At 37.5% G+C, this 18,339-nt stretch overlaps 1 protein-coding gene across 1 annotated transcript in view; it reads right to left on the bottom strand.

Moving 5' to 3' along the window:
* Positions 1 to 18,339, bottom strand: part of LOC139727779 (ligand-dependent nuclear receptor corepressor-like protein) — a 57,594-nt gene that overhangs the window by 13,708 nt on the left and 25,547 nt on the right. Inside the window, exons 4-5 of the mRNA XM_071638756.1 lie at positions 14,506 to 14,623; positions 4,324 to 4,483 (exon numbers count right to left, since the gene is read on the bottom strand). Of these exons, the coding sequence (XP_071494857.1) occupies positions 4,324 to 4,483; positions 14,506 to 14,623 (278 nt within the window). The remainder of the gene's footprint in view (positions 1 to 4,323; positions 4,484 to 14,505; positions 14,624 to 18,339) is intronic.

The raw sequence follows: 18,339 nt of genomic DNA, 5'->3' as shown, positions 1-18,339 counted from the left end.
ATAATTACAGACAAAACCAGACAAGCATCTTAATAATACTTGGAGCTGCTATTTTCATTTCCTTGTTACTTCTATTCTTGTGAGTGTGTGTCTCCTTTTCTTCCACAATAAGCAGCTAAAACCACTGCTTCTGTGTGATAACGGGCACGCTCTGCAAGAACAACATATCCTGTTCAGCCTTTATAGAGGGGAAAAACTTCACAACATACCAGTGGATGGCACTAGACATGAAGTTAGTGTGAATTCCATCAACCACTTTCCCTAATAAAATTTGAAATACTGATTATATCTGAACCATCTAATGCACATGCACAATACTCAGAAAATTCTGGTTATCTCAAAACCTCGTGACTGCACATTACATGGAAGCTTCTGTACTTGCAAACTATACTAATGTAACCTTTGCTGGTCTATTAATTTCATTAATCAACTAGAGAGGGGCCGTCAAAGGCGGCAGACCCACGCCTAAGTACAAAGTCGGGGTAAACATAATGTGCATTCGGTCATCTACCAGAATTCGGCCACTTAATTGCCAGTGTGCTTTATCACCAGCCAGTGAGTTCTACCAAAGATCGTACACTGAAGTGTACGATCTTTGGTTCTACAGTCACATCACACGCAAATCACATCATTACACATACGATATTAACACTCATTCACGTACAGGAAAGTCCTTAAGTCTCCTCCAAAAATCCATCGAAAATCCCAAATTCCACCGTCAAAAGTGCAGAATCGGAACTTTTCCAAGCGCGCGCGAATTAAGTCCAGTTTTAAGAGTATTGTCTACGCGACGGGTCGCGGAAAAAGCGCTAAAAATCGAGAAATACGCCGTTTTCTTGCGGGATATTTTGATTATAGCAAGCCGAGAGTGTGATGATATCAAAGGTCGTATGAGCGTACGATCTTTGATGGTATCCACAAAAGCAAAAAAGAAAAACAAAATTTACGTACCCCCTAGGCAATTACCCCTATGATTAGTGTCTACGGGAATTATTCAATGCAAGGGTTGAATGCAAATGTCTACTGCACCAGTATTCGGCCACCAACGAGCGCCGCAACGTCCCCGGTGCAATTTTGCACCAACAGTGTAGAGCGCGATGCATTTTCAGCGGCCTTGCACACGCATTGATATTGAGCACGCATATCGTGCAGTGTGACTGCGACCGAGCAAAATGCTCCTCCAACGAAAAAAACAATCAATGTTAATTTGAAACATCATCAAATATCAAAGGTCGTATGAGTGTACGATCTTTGATGGTATCCACAAAAGCAAAAAAGAAAAACAAAATTTACGTACCCCCTAGGCAATTACCCCTATGATAAGTGTCTACGGGAATTATTCAATGCAAGGGTTGAATGCAAATGTCTACTGCACCAGTATTCGGCCACCAACGAGCGCCGCAACGTCCCCGGTGCAATTTTGCACCAACAGTGTAGAGCGCGATGCATTTTCAGCGGCCTTGCACACGCATTGACATTGAGCACGCATATCGTGCAGTGTGACTGCGACCGAGCAAAATGCTCCTCCAACGAAAAAAACAATCAATGTTAATTTGAAAAATCATCAAATATCAAAGGTCGTATGAGTGTACGATCTTTGATGGTATCCACAAAAGCAAAAAAGAAAAACAAAATTTACGTATCCCCTAGGCAATTACCCCTATGATTAGTGTCTACGGGAATTATTCAATGCAAGGGTTGAATGCAAATGTCTACTGCACCAGTATTCGGCCACCAACGAGCGCCGCAACGTCCCCGGTGCAATTTTGCACCAACAGTGTAGAGCGCGATGCATTTTCAGCGGCCTTGCACACGCATTGATATTGAGCACGCATATCATGCAGTGTGACTGCGACCGAGCAAAATGCTCCTCCAACGAAAAAAACAATCAATGTTAATTTGAAAAATCATCAAAATACGGGCCAGTTTGTGATGACGGAGAACGAACTTTCATAAATCTAGAAGGACATAGTCCCTCAAATAGGCCTAAACGTAAATTTCGGAATTCTTACGAACATTTGAGCAGCGAAGTCGGATCGTTGGGGAGTTTATGTGTTCGTATGGTAGCGGAAAATCGCAAAGTGAGAAACGGGAAATTTTCGGAATGGTCACTATACCATGGGGTCAAAACTTCAAGGTCACACAGAATTTGCAAGGGTCAACCGATTATCACCAAAATCTAATCGATTCTTTCCTGTCATTATCCAAACATTCCCTGAACATTTCGTGCAAATCCGTTTACCCGTTCTCTTGTTATCTTGTACACAAACAAACAAAAAAACAAACAAACAAACAAACAAAAAAACAAAAAAACAAACAAACAAACAAACAAACAAACAAACAAACAAACATACGGAACCCTTTACATAACCCCCTGCCGATTTTCATCGGCGTGGGTAATAAACTTAATTTGTGTAACAGACAAGCTTGAATACTTTCTTTCACTGTCTCCATTCAAGAAGAGCACAAAGTGGTCTAAAACAATAAAATTTCCACAAATATTAATTATCATTTAAGCATATGGCAAATCGTGCCTGGTCGGATAGCATTTGCTGACAATTACTAGTCACTGGGGATGAACTACAAGGGATAAGCATCATTTGCCTGTTTTCTTGTGTGGGTGGGTAAGGGGATCACTTCAAGGGATGGTACAGTATTGGTGGAGGTGAGAATTGGGCTTTTAACTTTTTGCGATGTACGAAGAAAACACTTATGAAATAGTACAGAGCATACCATTTCAAAAGGAATTCAAAGTTTATTTGATGAAAATCGGGTTTGGAATGACTGAATCATCCAAAAACAAAGTAAAACAAAGCGATCGTAATAAAGTGTGGGTCTCACACTTATTAGAATCGCTCTGTTTTGGATATCTCAGCCATTTCAAAATCAATTTTCATCAAATTAACATTGAATTCCTCATGGAATTACATGCTCTTTCATAAAGGGGTTCTCATTATGTCACTAAAAAATGTTAGGAACTTGAAATTAGGTCTCAACCAAAACTATACAATCCCTTTCACCAGGTTAGCACCCTGCTCTTTGCAACAAATGAATGAAGTGGGATCTTTTACATGCATGAGTTATGACTCTCTCACATGGGACCTGCACATGCACTCCATAAAGACATTTGTAACAGGGGCTGATCCTGGAATTCAGTAAAGAGGTGGTGCCTTTACAAAATCAAAGGGGGCACATGCGCTCCCCTCCATTTTTCTTTTTATTTCTTTTGTTTTAACAAATAGTTCAAAAAAGGGGGGCACACACCCGGTGTGCCCCCCGCCTGGATCCACCACTGTATAACGAGACACACAGAGTGAAAGAAGGAAGACTGTTGAAGGAGAAAGGAAATATACTCTCTCTGCTTCAAAGCAGCAGGGTATTTTAAGATGGTGATGGTGCAACTCCAACTTTTGATTTCTCAAATATTAATTGCTCCAAAACAACCATATTCACTTGAAGTACACATTGTACGCATACTGAATTACACAATGCACATGCACACGCACACACACAAACACACACACACACTCCTGGGATGTTTTCTATAAGATGAAGCAGATGAAAGAAAGCCATACCTGAGCATCCCGTTCACCTTCCACACATTACACACATTTTTGTAGTCTACGAATTGTAATACCTAAGAAGAACAGAGCAAACGAGGGGTGTAGTGCCCATTAATACAAATGTACGTTCTATCATCTTAGTGATAATGCCTGCCAAGTTTGGTGCAAAAAATAGATGTGCTTTTATGAAGATGACAATGCTAAAATTGGAACCTAGTTTACACCCCCAGATCTGTCAAAAACAAACTTGAAATTACAATCACTAATCTACGTACTTATAACTTTAACTTGGCTTTATGACTTCTGCTTTAAGAAAAAGAGGATTTTTTTTTTTTTTTTTTTAATCACATCACTTGGGGGATTTACCTCTTTGTTGAAATGGATAATATGATGCCTTGACATCCCCCCCCCCTTCTCATCATGGTATCCTTTTGAAAAAATAAAGATCCCATCACCCTAAGAATGCTACCTGTATAGTTTGGTGAAAATCCGTCCAGGGGTTTCCAAGAACATGAAAAAATGGACAAAGTTTACACACGACGTATGGCGCATGACACACAACGAACAAATGGACAATGGATGCCTGATGTGGAACGATAAATGCTCACTTCAGCCTTTGGTTCAGGTGAGCTATGAATGCTCTGGAGGAAGAAGAGAGAAAAAGGGAGGACGAGGTAGATATGAGAAGAGAGAGAGAGAGAGAGAGAGCAACAGGGAGGGAGAGAGAACATATAAAGAAAGAGAAGGAGCATTATTCTACCTTTGCATAACGATGGCAGGCACTTTTAGCATGGATGCTTTCCCATCTCCATCCTCATCTTCCTCCTCCTCTGCAGGCTCCAGATCCTCCTCCAAGCCGTTCTTGCTCAGATCCAGGGGCTGCTCGGGCTTCTTGGCTGGCTGGACTGTCGGCATGGGAACTGACATGAGGATTGATGAAAGGATACCAAATACAAAGAGGGAGAGGGTTTGTTAGGGTTTGTTCTCGTATTCACTTTGATGTTTGGATCAAAAGAATGTCTGTGATCTTAACTCAATCTTCAATACAATGAGCAAACATCTTCAAAGGTTTAGTCTCAAATCCATTGACTGGGGTGATAACATGTTGTAAAACCACCTTGAGCATCACAACAAAGGAGAAAGGTACATTGTATGATAGTAAAAACACACAAGCACAAATGAAGAGTTAAAATGCAAAAAGCAACATCCATTTTCATCAAATTAAGATCGTTGAGATTGAAGCTGCTGCAAAACAGAGAAAATAATTACAACATATAGCATAATCTAAATAAAATCTTCAAAAATGTATCTTGTTATGGAACAAGTACAGTATCATTGAAAAGATCTAATTTTTCTTGATTTGATAATGACCACACTTTAAAAAAAGACTTTTAAAATGGCATTTATCTGTTTTTGCATTCACACGCTTCAAATATAGTCAAGTGCTATAGAACCTCCTTTGCTTACTATGAAATTTCCATTTACATTCAGGGAAGAATGTCACATGGTGTCTCAACTACGTATCAGCTTGAGGCAGAAGTATGCATTCTCTGAATCTCTTTCATTTTCTTCAATGCATGATTGAAAAACAATCTAATTGCAATTCACATCCCCTCTCCCCCTCCCCATACCACGTAAACTTTAGCTCATGACTTCTACGGAAAGCTTACAATCATGTCAACATTATGTTTTTCCTGAAGTAATGTGGTACTTTGAATCACTTACAATGTATTTCCTTTGAGAGAGAGAGCCAGTTACCATCAATTGAACTGATAAGTTAGCTTAGTATCTGACCACAGATCAGGGAAATATCCCAAAACAGGTTATACACATACAGAGTTAATCTATTGACAAAATGATTGATTTTGACTTCCAAAACAAGTCGTTCATCACCGTGTCTACAATGAGAGCTGTTGGCTGTGGTCATAGTCCGCACAGTATCTGAATCCACAGAACACCCCAAACTGATCAACAACAACTATTCACAAAAGCACAATGGTATCTTGAATGTGCCATCTAATATGGTATTTGTCATTCTAAGTCTAGCTTGAGCAGGCCATTGTGTCAAATATATCCAACCTTCACTGGTTGCACCATTTTCAATCTCTCACTACTGGCCTGCTGAAACTCACACTCAGTGAATAGCTAGCCTGGTGCTAACAAAGAAAAGAATAGCATTTCTTGACAAAACAGCAAGACTTCACAAGGCCAATGAAACAATCACTTTTGATCTATATGAATTTCATATATACCAACCTCAGTACATGACTTTCATTCTAATACACAATATGAAACAAAACAAAACACACACACACACACACACAAACAAACACACACACACACACACACAAAATCCCCAACATTTTACCATTGTGGCTTTACTACCAGAAACCACTCTGTTTTTACACTCAGTAATATTCACATCAGAAATGATTGTTTGAAATCTTTAGAAGTGCACATACAGTTTTCAACCTTTTAATCTTTTTTAAACAGAAACTCAACAAAGACTAACAAACCCAATACAATAATCACAACTGCAACTGCGGGGTATGATTTCTACAATTCTATTTTCTGAGCTCATTGTGTTGTGGAGGTTTACAGTTCCCCCTCCTTTTTTGTTTTGTTTTGGCAAGAGCATATCCTGCTGTGAAATGAGCACAATAATGCGGCCTTTTATAATGCCGGTGAGAAATCATAATCAATGAAAATTGAATAATGTTAATGAAATTGCTTGCCCGATCTACCCTTTCTGCAAATACACAAGTTGTAAGGTGCCTGCATATAATGTATGTTGCAACATGCAGAAGAGTGCTGGGTATGCTATCCACTTTTTGTTTCATGAGCACTTTTATGCCTGTGAATTGACGCTCACCGCTCATGGAACTTACAATTGCATCTACCAACACAAGCTTTTATCATTTGTGAAATACAAATTAAATCAACTGGATTGTAAATTAATACGGTATACCTTTCACACACACTTTTCTCAGAGTGGGTTGAATGAAATAAAAAAAAAGGGGGAGAGGCAGTCAGTGGGGGTGGAGGTGGGGGTGGGAGTGGAAAGGGGAGGGAAAACACTTATTGATATCAGAAACAATAGATCTGCCAAGTACAAATTTCAAGACATCATCCCAAGGTTTGTTTTTATACCAAACTTTTTAATAGATTTGAAAGGGGGAAAAAAAAAGGGTAAAATGGCAACCAGGAAACATTACCATGTGGGAAACCAATCAAGATTAAGACAGAAGTACTGGGGTGATGAGTACCATTCATGGTGTTGAAGGATTTCAAATGTAGCTTGTGAAACCAAAGTGGGTGGAGAAACAAAGATTGCACGGTAATACTAAGAAATTATTATATTGCATATCCAGTGAAGAGGAAGAAAAATATACCCTAACGACACTTCCGTAGCAAAACAAAATAACAAGGAAAAGAAACCTGATCACTTGCCCACAAATTCATGCCCATTACTTGATGCGTAATTAGTCAATACTTCCTCTTCCCATACAAAGTCTCAGCAAAGAAGCACCACAAAAATGAGACAGAATGATACTAAAGTGCTAAGATTTACAGTCACGTGGTGAAACCAATACTGACATAGAAAATGTATATTTTTTTTCTTTCATCCTGCTAGCACAAAGATAATTATCAGATGATGGCATACATTATAAACACATTATAATATCATTTATACATATACTACACTGTGTGTGTATATCCATCCAACTTTGTCATAAATAACAGGCATATCAATCTACAACGTGAATGCTTGTGGAGCAGAAGTTCCGCCAGTGTAATGAATAACACATAGCCATATTTAGATACTGTGCACAAAAAAAAAAAAAAAAAAAGGAAAGAGACACAAATGCAGCATGGACACCTCACTCCACATACTTGGATATATGGCAAAGAATTGAGCACACGCATATGATTACTTAGATACACTGAAACTGTGAAAATTTGACCGGGCAATATTTCTTCCTCTGTCTCTCTATTTTTTCTTCTTCTTTTTCTATTCTTTGTTTGAAGGGGGGAGGGGGGTTCATTGTTTGTCTTCATGCACAGCTTGCTGTGTGCCGGAGACCACCGCTGGCTTGGTGCACTGTGCCTCAGAGGATATTAACTACGCAATGGCCAGCTGCTTTTCTACACAAAGGCACGGAGGGACAGTCAAGACGAAAAAATCCTATCGAGAGGGTCTTGACATCAAGTGTACATTGTCTGCTATATGGTTGCCATGGGAACAGGGGGCATAAGAGTCATTCTCTGGGATGGAGTGTTCACAAGTGAGTGTGTGTGTGTGTATGTGTGTGAAAACAGAGAGGGAGAAATGGGGAGTGAGAAATGGGGAAAAAGAGAATTTCAAGAGTAAGAGAGGGAGAGAGCAGAAGTGAGAAAGGGTAGTACAAGAAATGAAAAAGCGTCTCCGGTAAGAACCACTAATCACAAAAGAGTGATTCTAGCTTGCATTATTATGCAGAAATGACAGATTTACATTTAAGTGCGAGCACCGTGTAGCAATTTCCAAGATGTCCTACACATCAGGCAATCTGCTGGGAAGGGGGCACGACTTCGTAATTTGTCCTGCATTCCCACTGATGCTCTCACTTCCCAAATACAAAACAATGTAGATAACACTTGAGATTGTCTCATCAAAAATGTGTTCTGTTCATGATTTTTTCTTTCTAATTTTAAATCTAGTTTTTTTTTTGTAAGACTTTGTGCAGGCCTCCTTTAATACTGGTTCTCTTTTTACATTATTTCTGGTTGGCGTTGAAGTATCCCATAATTAAGCGATGACTTTTAAAGTTATATCTTTTGTATTATTTGTATGTAATTTTGAATGTATTGATGGTTTCAATCTATGTATATGAAATCATTATATTTATGTAATCAATGTATACTTTTGTATGATGTACATCTGGGCAATTTGACCTTTGGTCACCAGTCAAATCTTTAATAAAGACGTTTTCAATTCAATTCAATGTCTCCTTTGACAACCTAAAACTTTATGGATTTGCTAAAATGAAAATTCAAGTCCCATAATCATCACCTACAAGTATTTTTACATACAGTATTTGTTTGGCTGTAACAAAATTTCTACATACCAAAAGTAAACTGCCAGTAGCCGAGGACTTTGCTAAAACAGGAGTTGACTGTATAGCCCTTTTAAACTTGTGTTTCTTAACCCCATACTTTTTCTGACCCAGGACTATCGTTAGTCCCGTATCAATTTTTTCAGCTTTTTACACTCGCCAATTAGTCCCGTACTAAGCTCTTGTCTGGGGCTAAGGAGAAAATTGACCTTTTTACACTCATATTTCTTAGTCCAGTACTTTCCAAACTACATGAATATTCATGATTACGCTGTGCACTGTACACGTACACGCACGCACAGGCAGCACTTGATTACCTCATTTCTGATTGGTCAGTGGGGGTCGGACTTCGTCTCCATCGCTTAGCCCCGGATTATTTTTTCGTTCTGTTTACACTCACTTGCTTGGCACCGCAATTGCGGTGCTAACCCTGCTATTTTGCAGGGCCAGATAGTACGGGATTATCGGTGGGGCTAGCCCACTTTGGCAAAAATGAATGTAAACAGAAAGTGGGCGAAAGCCCTTTTTACACTTGTGTTTCTTAACCCCGGACTTTCTCTGACCCAGGACTAGATCGTTAGTCCCGTACCAATTTTTTCAGCTTTTTACACTCGCCAATTAGTCCCATACTATCTCTTGTCTGGGGCTAAGGAGAAAACTGACCTTTTTACACTTGTATTTCTTAGCCCCGGACTTTCCAAACCACATGAATATTCATGATTACGCTGTGTACTGTACACGTACACGCACGCACCGGCAGCACTTGATTACCTCGTTTCTGATTGGTCAGTGAGGGTCGGACTTCGTCTCCGTCGCTTAGCCCAGGATTATTTTTTCGTTCTGTTTACACTCACTTGCTTGGCACCGCAATTGCGGTGCTAACCCTGCTATTTTGCAGGGCCAGATAGTACCGGACTATCGGTGGGGCTAGCCCACTTTGGCAAAAACGAGTGTAAACAGAAAGTGGGCTAAGGATAGTCCCGTACCAACGGTGGGGCTAAGGCCCCCCCCCCCCCTTTAGCCCCACCGTTGGTACGGGACTAAGCAAAAATTTACAAGTATAAAAAGCCCTGAAGGATAGTCCCATACCAACGGTGGGGCTAAGGCCTCCCCCCCCCCCCCCCCCTTAGCCCCACCGTTGGTACGGGACTAAGCAAAAATCTACAAGTGTAAAAAGCCCTTATGACAGAGTGATGGTGCTCATTATAGTAGGTACATTCTGTTTGAAGGCATTAGGGTCTCAAGGTTGGTCACATAATAAAAATCCCTTTCAAGGAACTTCTCCCTCGTTAAATATGTCTAGAAATATCATCTTAAAAAATTAAGTGAATGCACATGAAAGGGCTGACTGTCATCTGTGTAAGATAAGGAAGGACACCAAGATGTAGGTATATCTACACAGAGTCACAAAGACAACATTTCTTCCTGGAAAATGTGATTTTGAAAGAAAACGTACGTCATCCTAGAAAGAAGCAATGCATCCTACACAGGCAAGAGCCCCAATGCTTAACTACCACATCTGCTATCGCATTACTGTTATACAAAAACTTCATAATTCCATAACTTTGATCTTTCACATGCAATGTGAATGAAACAGACACAGTTGTGTGTGTCTATTAAGTTGCTACAGACCCCTAGTCAACTTTATCATGGAGAGGATTTTCATTCTACTTTTTTTTTTTCATAGGTAGCTTGGTCACATTCTTTTTCTCCCATTGATTGTATTTATATTCAATACATGTATGTATACATATACACACACACATTACATGTACAACCATACATGTACACAAACATATTTATCTACCATTAATCTTTTCATACAATTCTATATCATAATTCTATATTTAAATCTGGGCTAAGTCTTAATTAAGAAAGCACTGGGAATTATACTTGTTTGTTTGTTTCTTTCTTTGTTTGCATGTTTGTTTGTTTTTTACAATCCGTAAAAGGATCATCGAGATCAAATATCTTTTATACATCTTGGTGACTGGTGAATTTAAGAAATGCTTAGTATCTGGTATGGGGTCTAGGGCAATTACCCCCTGGGCAATTACCCCAGACCCTTCCCCTGGCCCTAACCCTAATCCTAATCCTGAACCTAATCCTAACCCTAACCCAAACTCCTAACCCTAAACCTAACCCTAACCCTAGCCAACCTTACCATTAACCAGTATTTAGCAGGGGGGGGGGGGGGGCATAATTGCCCTGATATGTCTGGTATGCACTAATTATAAGGATGAAACTGAAACTTTTCTGTTGGCTAGTTTGAATACCCTAAACACTCTCACAAAGCATGACATCAAATATCAAGTACAGTATAAAAGAATGCATGCACTGAATAGGTACTAGGCAGCTTTTCAAAGACTTGTTCTAACAAAGTCTTGGTAGTGACACAAGACTCTATTCTTGTGAGAAACAAGCTAAAATCCTTCTAGAGGGCACATGCATTTGTACATATGTGCTAGTATGGGGGATGTGACCATGAGGAATAGCAAGAATGAAATAGTTCACATGAATTTCAATATAGATATTGTTATGTATGATGAGTTGTTGACCTTTTGCTGATTCACATGACACTACCTTCATATGCCATACTGTGGATCATAAAATAATTTCCCTATCTGTATCTTATTTGCATATGGCTCTCATGATGTCTTCCATTTATTCTACTGCAAGATATTCAGAAAATAGCAATTATTATATTTTTTCTCATCTGTGGTTTCAAAGAGCCATACTCTGGCTTTAGTGGAATGAGAGAGAAATAAATCAAGTCTCTATTACCATGGTTACTGCCATTTCAACAAATGCACAATATCAAGTTTGCAGCTGCATTAACAAGAACTTCAAATCATATCACCATGGCTCTCGATTTCTGGCTGTGCAAAGCAGACAATATTTCATTTTTCCAACTATTTTCCAGCTGCGATGGGCTTTCATGTGACACCTGACACCTAACAGTAAGTATAGCTCTTTACATTTGTAAGATCATGACACATTGATCACGACTTCAACCTGTTTGCTTATTCGTTATTAAAGCAAAACCTGTGGCATCTTGTTAAGAAAGAGTTGTCATCCCAGAATAAAAATGGCAAACTGAACTGAAAAAAAATAATATACTGCATAAAATGGGGGAAGTTCTCACTGAACTTTGCATTTGATTAATGCAGCAGAACTTGTGTGTAATACCTTGAATATACAGTGACTACATTTACTTCGGAGGGGAAAACCCAATGAATGATTGCATTGATTTTTTGTTGCGTCTTCAGAGTGCTGATATCAGGTCTAGCATAATCACAATCATAACACTAATAACATGTTTATTCATATAGTGCTAAATACTCAAACATAGTTGCATAGCACTTACAAAATAAGTAATGGAAGTTACATAATTTCAGAAAATTTACCACAAATATATCTAAATCAGCAAAAATGTGATACTTATTAAATTACAAAAATGCATAAATTACTTATGCTAACACAAATAAATGACCTGAAACTATGAAATTACTAAATGGGTTTGAAACTTTCTTTGATAGGAAACTTGTGGAGTATGGGCATAATCACCCAGTTTAAATATAACTTGCAGGTACAAATGTGATCAATATTACTACTGAAAACATGTGAAACATGAACATTCCATACTATAGCAGGATTTCATGCCCAATATTGATGAAATTTCTGCTGTTCTGTGTGTTCGATTTTACCCTGTTTCTTACAGTCAACCTAAACATGAAGTGGTGGAGAGGGTAGCTTATACTTCAGAGTGTAAATGAGGATTATGATCAAAAGCCCTAGCATGGCTAAGGGTGGCATGCAGGAATACAAATTTAACAGGTAAAATGTAGGCTGTATATTTATATAAAGTTACTTTTTGATGCTGTTTAATTTAATTTTTCCTGGACACTCATGAAGTACCCCTCTCAAAAAAGAAAAAATATGACATTCCCCTTGATTTCAATGTTTATAGGGCCCACATTATGCATTATATTACCTAAAGTTAGGGTAGGAAGACAGCTAAAAAACACACACACAAAATGATGCTCTGAGACTAATGGTAATTCCCATCAAAGCCTGAAACCTGAAACATTACTTGTAGAAACAAAGAGTGATCTCATTGTGAACATGTTGTCTTGCGTCCATGTCTATGACAGTAGGTTATTGTTATGAGTACTAAAAATATACTCCTCACTTAGCTCCAAAATTCATATTACGTGCAGAAACATCCATAGAGATACTTTATGTCAAATCTTTACTAGTACATTGTATTCTCCAACTTGGCAGTGGATCACAATTGTCTGACTGTACGTGACTCAGCCTTGTGACCCATAACATTCCCCTATTTTTTGTCTTTTTTGTCTGCCATCTTTTTTTTTTTTTAATGGGGGGGGGGGGGGGGGCTCATATCATCTACTGCATAATTTCTATGGAACTTGTACATTCATTTATTTCTATTCTTGTCAGGCTGTTTTGCTATCGTAATGTTTTACATAGCTTGTACACAACACATGATCATATCTTTGGAGATCTGCTGTAAATTATCTGTAACTCCACACAACTACAAAGCTATTATGAGTACAGTATAAACACACACACACACACACATACACACACACATGCAGACATATGCATACATATTTGATTACTTTTTATTGAATCAATGCAGAGGGTATTGTAGCAAGTATATCATGTACTATGTACATACATATGTGCAGGGGCAAAAAATATATTTTCTCAAGTTCTCATCTTGCGGCACAGGACTGTAATTACGAAGCACAAGATAAATAGATGTCAATGTCAAGGTCATTATGCCTCAGACTCAATTTTATTATTCATCAATTTTTTATCAATTTATGATTTATTCATTTAATTATTCATCTTACAAGATGGCTGGCAAAAAAAAAGAAAAAAAAAGATAGTGTCAATTACATACTTTGTATCATGTTTCAGAAGGGACAAGAACAATGATTATGTACACATCATGGTACAACACCATGCAACAACAGAACTTTCACTGTTATTATGTTCCCTTATAGACTACATCCACTTTAGACACATTTTGCAGTATACTGTCACAGGCAAGTTTGGGTTATTTTTGTTTCCATGTGGATGATCTACCAATACCAAGAGATACCTGTCTCATTATAAGAATTCAAAGACAGTCTGTATCATGGGAACAAAAACAAAAACAAAAAGACAAAACAAAACAAACTTGAATACAGATAAAACAATATAGAAATATCACTCAAGGCCAGGTACTCCTATCTTTGAAAAAAAATATTCAAAAAAAAAAAATTTTGCTTGAATATGGTTTCTTGGGGAAAATTACTGCACACTGTGTTTCTGGAATCTACAACAAACATTCTTGTGACAGCAGCTTGACTTGGGTGATTTTCAACACAAAATCTGTACCGGCACACTTGAACAGTTACTTTACTACTTTCTGCATGCAAAAATACTCTCTCTGCAGACCATACAGATATCTTTTAATTAATCTAATCTCATGCAAACCTTTACTTACAGTCAAAAATAACATTCTTACCGTTGAAATAGTTTGCACAGGCATATGTGAATGGAATGGCTTGTTTACCAGCACCCAGTCGCCAAACATGATAATACATAACTCAGTTTACTAGCGTATTAAAACTCTATGCCTGCCTTTATAACATATGGTTTGTTAATCACAAAAAGTCTTGCCCATTCTTAGACGGCCAAACTTTAATAGCAAGAAGTAATACGGGCAAACTGGCTTTCAGGTATTAAAATGTATTTCATAGGAACACTCAATGAATTAAAGAGCAATAGCTCATTACTTGAGCTCCAAAAGAAGGCTGTAATCCACTCACCTGACTTAGCTAGCCACTGCTGTGCCCGTAACACTCTCTCCTGGGATGTGACGTGCCTGGAGCCTTCCTTTCCTTCCTCCAGGCTGTCCATGTAAGCCTCATGCCGTGCTATGGATTCCTACAACATAAACAGAAAGGTGTGTGTGGGAGAGTGGGAGCAGGAAAGAGAAGAGTTGGAAATTAGTGACTTTTTTTTTGTCAATGTTTCTTCTTGTTTGGATTTTTCGCAGAGTCCTGTAGATAGTTTAACACAAAATCCCTGTGCAGTCTTTGGATAAGCCTCAATTACTGATAGGTAATTTGCTATCTTTCTTGTTTGACCAATCGTACATTATATGCACTCCCACTTCACTCACTAAAATCTGCAGATTTCACGATAAAGAGATCTCAATCTTGTTCTCAAGATTTCATGGGAGAAAATTACACATGAATAAGAGACAACATAAAATATGCTTGAATTTATAAAAATCTACTAAATAGACATTTTGGGTATAATGTGAAAGTTATGCTGTATTGCATCATGTTTCTAAAATCAAATGCTTCAAACAAAAAAAAAATCCCTACCCAAACAATAATTTCAAAAAATCCCTACCCAAACAATAATTTCAAAATGCAAGAAAAAACTATCATTTTCAATTGTCCATGGACGATGAAAAACTGTGCTATTAAAAAATCAGAAAAACTCCTGCCATCTCAATAGAAACTGCTGAACAACTTCACTGATTCTAAAGCCAATCCAAAATATCACTACAAACATTGTACACTACAAACATTGTACACCACAATGCCATAATTCTACTACTAGTACTATGTATTTACAAGAAATTTGCTGAAATGATTTGCAATGACAATGCTCATTGCAGACAAGGCATTTCTTTTCTTTTTGTCCACCTGACTTTCTCTCAATCTTTGGATTCCTCCCTGCAGTCACACAGGAAGCATACAACTAGTTGATCAAGCCGTTTGATTTAAGTCATATCATAGCCATGTTTGCAGTAGACTGCTGAACCATTTGCATATAAAACCCCATGATTTTTCCCAAAAGCCAATACGCACAATATTTATTAGTGTCAACAGAAAAGTCAAACACTGCCATTATCAATATTGCCACACTTAGATATAAGAATGCATTTATATAAACAATGGAATTTTTAGCATGGTTTAAGACTGGTATGATAAATCAAAGTTAACTGTTTTGCTATTACTTATAAGAAAGTGTCTGATTTCAAAGTCGGGTCAGTTGATTATGTGGATTGTGTAACTCATAAATTATGTTAAATTTTCAATTTTCTCAGACTTTGTATGAAGACCATCAGACAATCTTGACAATAACATACGATAACAAGACAAAGCTTTGAGCGTGGGTCATATCATATCTCTAAACACCATGTGCAAGTGGGACACACTTCACACTACAGTTTGGCAGGATTATCAGAATTCCATCCGGCAAATCTATCACAACTAACCTGCACGAGAACACATATCAGGCAGGAGATAAACACATCAGACATTGAAATCATATCCATAAGTGGAGAATACCATTTTTTATAACAAAGAGGCTCTGACAATTCCAGATGTAATGAGAGAAAACATTTCATTATTCTCAAAAGGAATCTGTCATAACTTTCACAAGAAATTTGCAACCTTCAACAAGAAATGGGCATTGCAAATGAGACACTGAAGAAAAAAAAAAGAGAAAGAAAAAGCTGACATGTTTCTCAAATCTAATTTGTCTTGATATCACAACCACTCCACATCCTCTGACGATGCGTATCTCCACAACGACACTGATTACCCTTCATTTTGTGAGGAGGAATAAGGAAAGGCAATCTGCACGTCACAATGCATGATGCCAAACAGATGACTGACAGGCCTGTCTTCGCCATCTGTATTACGTGAGCTCTTTCAGACAATAAAATTTGTTTTCTTCTTAATACTTTTAACCTTAAGTGCCCAGCACTGATTGAAACAGCAGTTGCCATGACATTTCAATTTGAAATTTGCAAGCATTACACAGTAACTGCATTTCTGCCATCTGAATATTGGCTATAAACCATGATGGCAATTATACAAGGGACTTCTACCTCTTATCCAGGAGAAAGATTTTAAACTTGAAAAAATTATTGAATCTGCATAAAATCAGAAAAAAATTGCACAAAATAATAATTAGACAAATTTGTATAGTGCAGCTACTATGTAAATATACTCTACTGCGCTGTGATGTAACAGAGCTCCTGACATTGTCACTGATTAGACACACAAATAATAATAATAATTGACAACATTTATATAGCGCGTTATTACAAAAAACAGATAACAAATTAATCAAAGGCTTCTGAAAAGGTAAGTCTTCAATAAAGATTCGAAGACAGCAAGTGATGATGCCTTCCTCAGTTTCTCAGGTAATTTATGCCAAAGTTTTGGAGCAGCACAGCTGAAGGTACAATCCCCCAAAGTTACTTTTGTTTTTAAGTGAGATTGCTTTAGAAGCAACTTATCCTGTGTACTTCGTAAATTATGAGAATATGAGTGTGATTTCATTAATATCAATTCTGATAAATAACCAGGTGCTTGACCATGCAATACTTTATAAACAAATATCAAAATTTTAAATACAATTCTCTGTCTTACTGGCAACCAATGTAACTTCATCAAAACAGGTGTGATATGTGACAATTTTGACGAACTGGACACAAGTCTCGCACATACATTCTGCACAAGCTGAAGCTTGGTTACAACATGTTGTATCTGTGAATCTGGTAAACCAAACAATAGCCCATTACAAAATCAGAAAGAAAATTACACAAAATTGCCAAGTTCATTGAGATACAGGAACTTTCATGCCTCAGAATGCCAATTTAAAGGGACTGTACAGTTCTGGTTGAGGTGAGGATTTAGCTTTTAACATTTTGCAAGATATTCAGAAACAACTCTATGAGATGTCAAAGAGCATGCAATTCTTAGGGGTATCAAAAGTTTATTTGATGAAAATTGGTTTTGAAATGGCTGAAATATCCGAAAACAAGGTGAAACAAAGAGATCCTAATAAAAGTCGTGGCTTGTTGCCTTTTATTATTATCACTTTTTTGGAATGTCTCAGCCATTTGAAAACCAATTTTCATCAAATAAACATTGAACCCTTCATATTTCATAAGAGGTTTCTCATTATCTCACTTAGGAATGTTATAAACCTGAATCCCCACCTCAACCAGTACTGTACAGTCCCTTTAAGCATCAATTATAAATTAAGCGATTAAAAGGCTTTTGAAGATTCTGCGATTAAAACAAACAATAATATAAAAACAACAATTTTTTTTACTCTATCTCATGAAACACAAACAATGAATAGGAAAGACAATAAAAAAAGATAAATCATAAATGTGTTTACTTATGCTTGATGAGTTAAAGTATTCTATATCATTTATTCCTATATCATTGTGGAAATTGTATCCTGCTTAGCAACAGACTGATTATTGACACGTATAGCACACATTGCAGCATTCAAGTGTAGAATGTCAGTAAATATGAATAAAGCATACCTTCAGACAACTGGAAGATGGCATTGAGATCAAAATGACATATTTAGTACTATGTAATGTAGTCTCATGCTAGTCCCAAGCATTTAATATGGTTGATGGGTATGATATACAGTATATGGACATATCACCTTTCATTCACTTTCACTTGTAAAGTAGCCACAGTGTAATACCGACAGATTTTATCCAGATTTTTCTTTATAGTTCTGACTTAATTCCATTGCAAGGTTGGTTAATGATCTGACAAACTTAAAGGCTATTGTTTGTTTTATTTGCTCAGTTCTTTCTCTCTGTTTCT

This window comes from Diadema antillarum, unplaced genomic scaffold (genome assembly GCF_040938485.1).
Source record: "Diadema antillarum isolate AM-2024a unplaced genomic scaffold, OU_Dant_1.0 seq00000150_RagTag, whole genome shotgun sequence".
NCBI classification, from domain to species: domain Eukaryota; kingdom Metazoa; phylum Echinodermata; class Echinoidea; order Diadematoida; family Diadematidae; genus Diadema; species Diadema antillarum.
Note: the sequence above shows the minus strand (reverse complement) of the source record. Positions and strands in the feature narration are given on the sequence as shown.